This window comes from Monomorium pharaonis, chromosome 9, assembly GCF_013373865.1.
Source record: "Monomorium pharaonis isolate MP-MQ-018 chromosome 9, ASM1337386v2, whole genome shotgun sequence".
NCBI classification, from domain to species: Eukaryota; Metazoa; Arthropoda; class Insecta; order Hymenoptera; family Formicidae; genus Monomorium; species Monomorium pharaonis.
In genome coordinates, this window is record NC_050475.1 from 10,207,824 (window position 1) to 10,218,608 (window position 10,785).

General features: G+C 38.2%; 2 protein-coding genes across 2 annotated transcripts; both read left to right on the forward strand.

The window, feature by feature from the left end:
• The first annotated feature begins 2,807 nt into the window (after positions 1-2,807).
• Positions 2,808-4,533, forward strand: LOC118647320. Its single transcript, XM_036291977.1, has 2 exons — positions 2,808-3,120; positions 3,584-4,533. Exons 1-2 carry the CDS (start codon positions 2,994-2,996, stop codon positions 4,252-4,254), a joined length of 798 nt encoding a protein of 265 aa, XP_036147870.1. The 5' UTR covers positions 2,808-2,993; the 3' UTR covers positions 4,255-4,533.
• A 6-nt stretch (positions 4,534-4,539) lies between these two features.
• LOC118647318 lies at positions 4,540-7,655 on the forward strand. Its single transcript, XM_036291976.1, has 2 exons — positions 4,540-4,731; positions 6,544-7,655. The coding sequence occupies exon 2, from the start codon at positions 6,607-6,609 to the stop codon at positions 7,543-7,545; it is 939 nt and encodes a 312-aa protein (XP_036147869.1). The 5' UTR covers positions 4,540-4,731; positions 6,544-6,606; the 3' UTR covers positions 7,546-7,655.
• Positions 7,656-10,785: the final 3,130 nt, after the last annotated feature.

The following is a 10,785-nucleotide window of genomic DNA, read 5'->3' on the forward strand; positions in this document are numbered from 1 at the left end:
AGAATTGAACCGCTATCAAACCGTATTATACGTCTATAGAACAGCATCATACAGCTATCGAACTGCATCACTAGAATTGAACCGTTATCAAACCACATCGTACAGCAGCCGAACACATCTATCAAATCACAATTAAACCATCGCTTGAGAAATAAAATTTGAAAAGCATATTCTCAGCCACGTCAGCTTCGTAGAATTTTTATCTGCGCTCGCCATTGTCTAACAAAACGTACGTGATTTATCAACGAGACCGTCTTATATGATGTCTTGGTCAACGCCTCGGTCAACGCCTCGGTCAACGTCTCGATCGAAATAAAGAATTGCTATCAAACTGCATCATACAGCTATCAAACCATTATCAAACCACATCATACAGATAAAGAACTGCTATCAAACTGTATTATACAGCCATCGATCCACTATTGAACCGCTATTGAACTGCATTGTACAGCTATTACACCGCTATCAAACTGGATCATACAGCTATCAAACTGCATTGTACAGCTATTTAACCGTTATCAAACTGGATTATACAGCTATCAAACTGCATTGTACAGCTATTTAACCGTTATCAAACTGTATCATACAGCTATCAAACTGCATTGTACAGTTATCAAACTGCATCATACAGCTATCAAACTGCATCATACAGCTATTGAACCGCATCGTACAACTATCGAACCGTTATCAAACTGCATCATACATCTATATATCTTATATGTACAGGAAAAGGTAGAAATAAACATTTTATTGCGTTTTATTTTTTTTATTTTGAAAAAATTTCGCAATTATTTTGATGTTGCGACCACCAATTATATATTTTAAATACATTTTGTAAAGCACAATTCTTAACATGTTTTTCACATCGTATAGTATTACTAACATCTAGATTATTTAAAGATTCAATGTCTTCGTAATCCGCATCCAATGTCTTGATATATATCCCATCATCGGTATCGAGTATGTTTATCAACCATTCTCGTTTCTGAAATCCCTTAACGTATACGATAGTTTTTCTGTCATCATCTTCCGTATTACACACAGCAGATGTAATCAGACGTTTCGCCATGCTGTACGGTATCATCCCGTCTTTCCATTGCAATCCATGATGATATGCAATCAACCAAGAAGCGCAAGACTTGTCGGATTTTGTAAGAACACGCCATGGCATGGGGCTAGCAAAAATGTAATGCGTGAGAACGAATCCTTTTCTCAGTACCGCCACTTCCTTCACGATAAACTTTTTATCGACAATGAATCTTTGCAGATCCACAAAAGTCGGTACGATCATTATGAATAACTCTTCAAGACTGTACTTTAATACCAAACATCTCAATTTTTATCAGTTTGATGTTATATGATTTTGCGCACTACGTTGGACAACGGACAATATTCAATTACACGATCATGTAAAATGAGACAATAAGCGGTAGTATTCGCGGGAACATTTTCTTTGCAATCAAATTCTATGCGCACATCTACGGTAGCACTCTTGACGGATTCGTTTTATCGCGAACAGTCAATGACCGCAAAAGGTCCTTTTTCCAGGAATGTGATTACGTTGAGCAGCGTTTCACACTCATATCCATAATAAGATTTACCAAAATGTCGATACATGTCATACAGAATTGCATATCTCGATTTATGAAAGTCTAAATTCAAATCGTCATATGGATAAAATTCGGAGTTTAGATAAAGTTTTACGTTCGTCAAATTACAGTCGTCAAAGATTGTAACATCTTGAGACATGATATTTTTTCGACCAGTCTGCAGTGCAAAAATAACGAAGCGCGGTTTCTCGAGCTGAATTGCAGTTTTAACAGACCATGAATGTTTCGTCGTACTCTGCAGCAAAGGGTACTCGTACAGATCCCAGGAGCGAAAACTCATACTTAGACATTGTCCACTCTCCAAAGCTCGCAGCAAAGATAATTTGTTGACTTCGTTTAACGTAACATGCGGCATTCGCCACTGCACTTTAAATAATTCAATTTTTGGTTGAGCCGTAGAATTTCCGACGATAAAATTGTTATCGTTGCGCGCTCGTATCAAGATCAATTCGTGACGAACGTTAACAATCACGCGTTTGTAATCTTCGCAAAAGCCCAATAATACACTAAGCGGTACGCAAAAGTTGAAGTATATTTCTGGTAGGTTATACAAAAATTCCCATCCTGCATTCTGCATAATTACTGCTTTGTCATATGATAACGATACATAGTTCTTGAGGGTACTGGTTATTCCAACATTGCGATCAATTTCCACACCGTTGAGTTCGTATCGAATTTCATCAAACATGAACGCCACGCAATTATTTCCGAGATTTATCTCATCCTTATCCTTATCGTCTTTCTTCTTCATCACCAATCTTCCTTCGACATAGAGAAAACTTTCACATGGTAACGTGTATAAATCCTGTTGTTGTATGGGTATCCTTATTTCATCGCTGTATCCAAAAGTGGTATTGGCGTACGGATTGTACGTGTGAGTCTCAATCTTGACGATGCTGTCGTTAAAGATCGGCTCGCCTCCAATGTTCAAGATGTTAGACATCTTAGATATTTCGTACGACAAATCCCAATGATTTTAAAAATTCAATGTTTGACGCGGAGAGTTTCTTTTTATCAGACGATCGAATATTTTTAACTGTCGTACAATTTATGTCACACGACCAAATATTCTTGATTGGTGTAAAAATTGTGTCCTTCATCTGCTCATTCAACACGAGCATCTCACGTTATCGTCTTCGTACGTGTAATATAACGGTAATCTCCTCTCCGCGAAAATCGAGTAATTGTATTTCGCGCCTCTTCCTCAAGATATAACACGTAGTACTCTCCGCTCTATGCCGAGGTCGCCACAATTTTTATAGTTAGAAACCAAAAATTCTCCCCTCCTCCTAGGGGATTCCCGCCAGCGCTCGTGTCATTCTTTATCTTTGTGCCGAGATAGTCACATCGCCAGTGCATTTTCAAGGAAAAAATAAGGAAAAAATGGGAAAAAGGAAGCACAAGAGCTCACGTTCAGACGATGAATCCAAGGAAAATAAAGTAAACAAAAAAATGAGGCGTTTATCGAAGGAATTAAGGAAATTAAAAAACATAATACAGAAAGGTACAAGTAAGTATCACATCAAGAGGATCTTTTCCTCTTTCTCATCAACACATATCGCTTGATACACCTCTGTAGCGTCATAGGCTCTAACCTACGACGAACCACAGGCTCTAACCTGGTGGTGAGCTTGAGCTCAAGATGAGAGGTACAACATAACCTAACTTGTTGGCGTAAATAGCCCATCAGACAAGCGAACTATCGCTTATGAAATGACATCCTTGAGACACATTTTACGCGTATATATATATATATATATATATATATATACATAGGGTACACGGTCGTCACGTCATAGGCTCTAACCTATTGACGAGCCACAGGCTCTAACCTGTTGGCGAGCTTGAGCTCAAAGACGAAAAGGCAAAACGAGGCCTTCAGTGTATGCCGCAAAACCAGTCAGTTTTACTGATTCCGGCGTGAATGTGATTTCCTGTCCTTAATCGTAGATTAAGAAATAAAGTTTTTTCAGGAAACAATGAGTCAAAGGCAGAGAACCGGGGTCAACAAGAATCAACTAAAAAAGCAGACTTGAGGAGTTTATCGAGAAGCCCCTCATGTACTCCTCCAAATTCTCTGTTAGAATTTTCGGAGGATTATCAACACTCGCCTTTGACAAATGACGAGATCATGGTTAACCCAACGAAAGTTAATTCAGCGGTTGTAATGCAAAACCATGATCCCAACGGTGTTGCTACAACGCAATCAAACATCTCTAATGAAGGTCAACTGACACCTAAGGCCGGAGAAAATTCAGCTCCTCCAAATAACCAGGAAGCTGACGTTTCCACACAGGGAAACGAGGTCGTCATCGAAGACCTGGACATAGAAATTCTAGAAGCTATCGGCAAACGAGTAGCGGAAGATAGAGTGCTAGCTCCTTCAATTCCAAAAAGCATCGCCGTTCGATTGGAGGACATTTTAAAAAAAGGTCTTCCAAAAGAAGAAAAGGAAAAATTAATAAAGGAACACGCACCACCAAAAAATTGCACATTGATAGATCCTCCCAAATTAAATGACGAAATTAAAGTTTCTGTAATGGAAACAACCACGAAAAGGGATGATCGCATAATAGAAAAGCAAAAAAAAAAAAATTACAGCTTGTCTTGCCCTAATGGGAAGTGCCATAGTGGATATCATTAACAGTAATAAAACAGAGAGAGAAAATCCAAAATTACCCCCCACTCAAATTGAATTAATTAAGAAGATCAGCGAGGCTACTCGATTATTAGCAGATCTGCAGAGAGATGAGACCCTGACTCGCAGGAGCCTAATCCTTGCTGTCATTAATAGCTCTCAGAAGGAAGTCTTACAATCATCAACGGCGGATGAATGGCTCTTTGGCCAGAAGTTGGGCGATCGTTTAAAGGCGGCAAAATCAATTGAACGATCGAGTAAGGATCTGAAGGCGAACCCTAAAAACACTAAGAAAACAAAAAACTCCAAGGCCCCGCCTCGACGTCAACCCTTCAAACCCAAGACGTCAGGCGGGTATCGAAACAAAAGTTACAATCGAAACCATCCCAACAAGAAAAATTGGGGAGGTCAGAACGAGGAAAATCGCAGCAGTCCCAAATCACAAACTCCAGCACAACAGAAGAAATCACAAAATTAAGTGACGTAAGTAGACCGGCGGGTAGATTAAAATTTTACCTAGAAGAATGGAAAGCTTTAACTACCGATTCCAGAATTCTGGAGTGGATAGAGGGATATAAAATTCCTTTTGCTCGTTCAGTATTTCAAAATACAAATCCAAAAGAGCCCATGTGGTCCTTAACAGAGAAAAACACAATTAGAGAACACATTAAGCAATTAATTTCAAAAGAAGTAGTAAGTAAAAGCCATTCACAAAAAAATCAATTCCTATCTAGTATTTTTTTGATTCCAAAACCGGATGGCTCAAGTAGATTAATTCTTAACTTGAAAAAATTAAATAAATTTATTGACACGGATCACTTTAAAATGGAGGATTATAAGATAGCGAGTAAATTAGTAAGTCACAACTGTTATATGTGTAGATTAGATCTCAAAGAGGCTTATTACACGATCCCCATTGACAAAGGTTATAGAAAATACTTGAGTTTTTTATTTGAAGACAAACTTTATGAATTTAATTGCTTACCGTTTGGCCTTAATACGGCCCCATATGTGTTCACAAAAATCATGAAACCGGTGATAAGCTATCTAAGAAGTTTGGGAATTTTATCGGTAATTTATCTTGATGATTTACTTCTATTAGGAAACACATACGCAGAATGCTTAAAGAACGTAAACACATCTGTGGAACTGTTAGAAAGGTTAGGTTTTATCATTAATGAGGAAAAAAGCTGTAAGATTCCCTCTCAGAGCTGTAAATTCCTTGGCTTTGTATTAAATTCACAAAAAATGACATTAGAATTGCCACCAGAAAAAAGATATAAGATTCGAGATCGAATTAGAGAATTCAAAATAATGAAAAAATGTAAAATTAGAGATTTAGCACAGTTAATAGGATTATTAGTATCAGCTTGTCCAGCCATTAAATATAGTTGGACACATATCAAAAACTTTGAAAGGGAAGAATATTTAGCCCTGCTAAAGACCGATGGCAATTATGATACAGTTATACAATTAAATCAGGAATTACAAGAAGATTTTTCGTGGTGGGAATCAAATGTCTTACATAGAGTTTCAAATATTGCTACTCAAAAATTTAATCTGGTCATTTTTTCAGATGCTTCCCTGACAGGTTGGGGAATTTCATGTGAGAATATTAAAACACATGGACATTGGAATGAAGCCGAAAAGCTGCATCATATAAACTATTTAGAACTTTTATCAGCTTTCTTCGGACTTAAATGTTTTGCCAAAGAACTTAAAAATTGCAGTATCTTATTAAGAATTGATAACACCACTGCGATTTCATATATAAATCGAATGGGCGGTATTAGATTCAAAAAACTTAGTGATCTCGCAAAAGCTATATGGAAGTGGTGTGAAGAACGCGAAATATTTGTCTTCGCATCCTACATTTCTTCGAAAGAAAATGTGGAAGCTGATTTAGAATCTAGAAGATTGAATAACGAAACGGAGTTTGAGTTATCAAATGCAGCTTTTCGGAAAATTACTAATACATTTGGTTATCCCGATATAGACTTGTTTGCAACAAGAATTAACGCGAAATGCAAAAATTATGTCTCATGGACAAGAAATCCGGATGCTATGGCAGTCGACGCTTTTACTATAAGCTGGAACAAATTTTTTTTTTTACGCATTTCCACCATTTGTGTTAATTATTAAAGTTTTACAAAAGATAAAATCTGAAAGAGCAAGAGGGATAATTGTAGTGCCAGATTGGCCAACACAACCATGGTACCCCTTGTTCGCCTCAATGCTAAAAACGGAACCGTTAATAATTAAACTCAATAATAAAACTTTACTTTCACCTGACAGGAAGCCACATCCTCTGTGGAAATCTCTTACCCTGGTGGCCGGGAAATTATCAGGAGAGCTTTCATGGCAAAGGGCATTCCGGAGAAATCCATAACGATTTCTATAGCTTCCTTAAGCGACTCTTCCTTAAAACAGTATGATTACGCATTAAAAAAATGGTGGTTATATTGTAAGGAAAAAAATTTGCCCATTTATGACGCAAAAATAGTAGATGTAGTAAAATACTTAACCGAAGAATATGATAAGGGAGCGTCTTACGGTTCTCTAAATAGCATGCGATCGGCCATTTCACTGATTATAGACCCGGAGGTAGGACAGAATGAAATTATTAAAAGATTCTTTAAAGGAATATCAAAGTTAAGACCCCCGGAACCAAAATATGAATCCACATGGGATCCAGGAATAGTCCTTGATTATTTTGGAGACTTACGAAATGAGGACTTAACCCTAGATTTGTTAAGTAAAAAATTAATAACATTGCTAGCACTAGTAACAGGTCATAGAATCCAGACCTTATCTTTAATAGATATAAGAAACATAATTGTTAAAGTTAGCTTAATAGAAATTAAAATTCCGGAGAGAATTAAAACTTCTAAACCCGGGAGAAGTCAGCCTGTACTAATTTTACCGTTTTTTAAGAAAAATCCGAACATTTGTCCAGCAAAAACTCTTCAATGTTATCTCAAAAGGACCGAAAATCTTAGAAAAAACATAACAGTCCTATTTATTTCGTTCAAAAAGCCTTTCAAAAAAGCATCGACGCAAACACTTAGTAGATGGGTAAAAGATGTTTTACGTGAAAGCGGTATAGATACAGATATTTTTTCAGCGCATAGTACAAGACACGCTTCTACCTCTGCCGCGAAGCGCAAAGGTATTAATATCGATGTAATAAGGAAATCAGCAGGTTGGACCGAAAACTCATCTACGTTTACTAAATTTTACGATAGACCCTTAGTTCAAGACGTAAGAATGTTTGGTCGTGCGATATTAGACAGATAAAGGAAAACGGAGTCATTACTTTATACTGTCAACATTTGAGTTACAAAAACGATTAGAGTAATTAGATCGTTAAAGCGTTGTTTTTTCCTTTATATTCATTCAAAGAAAAATAAAAATTATAGTATTATAGCCGTAGTCACACCTTTAAACATCTACGTGTTATATCTTGAGGAAGAGGCGCGAAATACAATTAAGTGATTAAACGAACTTACCTGTAAGTGAAGTTCTATCATAATTGTATGTAGCGCCTCTTCCGAAAGATAAGTCCCACCCTGTACCCACATCCGATAGCATCTCGGATTCCACATATCATACTAGACTACGGCGGAACTTTCAAAGAATGACACGAGCGCTGGCGGGAATCCCCTAGGAGGAGGGGAGAATTTTTGGTTTCTAACTATAAAAATTGTGGCGACCTCGGCATAGAGCGGAGAGTACTACGTGTTATATCTTTCGGAAGAGGCGCTACATACAATTATGATAGAACTTCACTTACAGGTAAGTTCGTTTAATCACTTAATTGACCGTTCTGATCCACAATGCGAATCGTCAAATCAGTAATGCTCCGTGCGACGATTGGAAGGTAAATGATCTGTGCAGGCGTTTCCGATATCTTATATCCTGGTGGTACCCTCGGTGAAAATTCATGTATCGTGTGTACGCACTTATCGTTGCTGTACGCACCTGCAATCACGTTACATTCTATGCGAATAATATTTACGTTTATGATATTTATAAGTGCATCCGATTCATGCCACAATCGCGATTTAAGAATACGACGCGATGAAAATCCCAACAGCGATCCAATGTTGTTAGGTTTAATGAAATTTATCCGATAAGCACACATAATCTCGCTCTTCATTGTATTATTGTTAGCACGAATCACCAGCGGATATTCGCTCTCGTCTTCATCTTCTTTGCGAAACGTCCTCTTTCCCGCAACATCGGGATGAGATTGTAAAATTGCGCGTTTCAAATATCTATCTATATCACGCAATTTATACGATCCTTCCGGAATCATAATTTCCTTGTCGTCTTTGTTATAGTAAAATTTGTTATTCGACGAATTTACATTAGGTATGGTATATGTTTCAAAATCTGTGAGGCCGAGCTCGTAATCGCCATCGCTCAAATCTACGGCTGGAAAATAGTTTACCGCGAGGATGCTACTCTTGCCGGTTAGCGTAAACGTCAGTGACATATTGAAACGAATACTGAGTTAAATTGCACAATGTTAGCTTTTAAATTGATTATTAACTGTTTGGAGAAAACGCAAACACAGTTGACCGCAGTTGCTTTGATCGTAACGTTGATGGGGCGTGTGATTGTACTCGATCCGCTTTACATCTAAATATTGCACCAGTTCTTTCGGCGGTCTAAGATTGCCGAAACTATCAAAGTATATAGCGCGATCTCCCCTCTTTGCGTATGCCACCCAGTGTGTACCCGATCCTTCAGCATTATCTAAATTTACAATACACTCTTGTTTCGATATGCTCCAGCCGTTGGTAATGCCGTACGCATAAAAATTCCTCTAAAGTATGGAATGCGCATACGTTTTACTAGCTGTAATAATTGTATGTTGGTAGTTACACCTTTCGGCATTTTTAACGTCTTTTTGACGTTTTTTTTTTCTTTTCATCAAAACTCCTTGTCCACTCTTGTATGGAGCGAGATAAACTCCATGACCTTCCATGACGTGATTATGACGTTTCAATTCTTTCAGCGGACGCTGCGCTGCCTTGTTATCATTCACAATTTTCGCAACTCCCGCCACTCCTCCGACCAACGACCCGAGAACTCTCAATAGCGGTAGAATGGGTAAAACACCTCCGCGTTTCGCTACCGGAAGTATTCGTTTACTCGCTCTTTTCTTTTTATCTCTTTTTTTCTTTTTATCCCTTTTTTTCTTTTTATCTCTTTTTTTCTTTTTCAAGCCTATACCGATTTTCGTCTTAGTTTTCATAGCTGCCCAAACGGTTGCTGCAGCAGCTCTTTCTCCGAAAGTCGAATTGTTTGCTGTAATGCGTTTTCGCGCTTCCGCAGCGAGTATATTGTCAGCTGCGTGTTTGTCGGTGTGTTCGTTGCTCCGGGAGTACGCAATGTCGTATTCGCGACACGCCACGTCCAACGGATTAATACCCCGATTGCCTCTGGCCAATCGCTTTTTCAGCCTAGTACCCGGACCGCAAAATTGATATCCAGGTATATGCAGTTCAAAAGAAAGCGCATTTATCGCACGATTTAACAAGCCGCGACCTACCGCTGGCATTCGCGACAATTCTTTATCAACGGTGTAGGGCCGTCGATGTGCGTCTGCTGCCACGATTGATTATAATGCTCGTAACAACGACAATAGCTTTGAACCTCTGGATCAGTCTTTATATGTTCCGGAAGCCTGTTCCACACGTGTTCGATATAGTTGCCACACACGCGTAGCAAAATAGGTTTCGACACGAATTCTAACTGTTCGGCGCTCAAATCGAGTATATCAGAGGGATGTGACAATATGAGAAACATTTTACATACTGAGCAATTTTGCTCGGCGCGTCTCTATAAATAGATCGGTCTTAATATAATTTTTATTAGTTCTTATGAAAGGGGAAAAATATTCGGTTCGTACAACATTCACCAGCGATTAAAATAACAAATTTCGATGACAGGATAATGTCCGAACAAAAGATACGGAGACATGGAAACATGTTGCCGAGTTCTATACGCGGTATAATTTGCGGTCCATCAAATTGTGGCAAGACAAACGTATTAATAAGCTTGTTGGAAAGTCCGCATGGAGTACGTTTTGAGAATGTGTATGTGTACTCGAAATCATTACAACAACCGAAATATCGATATTTGGAAAATTTATTGACACCGATTGAAGAAGTTAGTTATTTTGCATTCTCCAATAACTGTGATGTCATTCAGCCGAGTGAAGCGCTTCCGAATTCCATTTTTATCTTTGATGACGTGGCGTGTGATAAGCAAGATACGATAAGAGACTACTTTGCAATGGGGCGACACGTGGACGTCGACTGCTTCTATCTCTGTCAGACGTATGCAAAGATACCGAAACATCTTATACGCGACAATGCGAATTTGCTAATTTTATTCAAGCAGGATGGTACTAATCTAAAACATGCGTACAACGATCATGTAAATACCGATATGTCTTACGAAGATTTTAGCAATTTATGTCATACTTGTTGGCAACAAAAGTATGGATTTTTAGTGATAGATAAG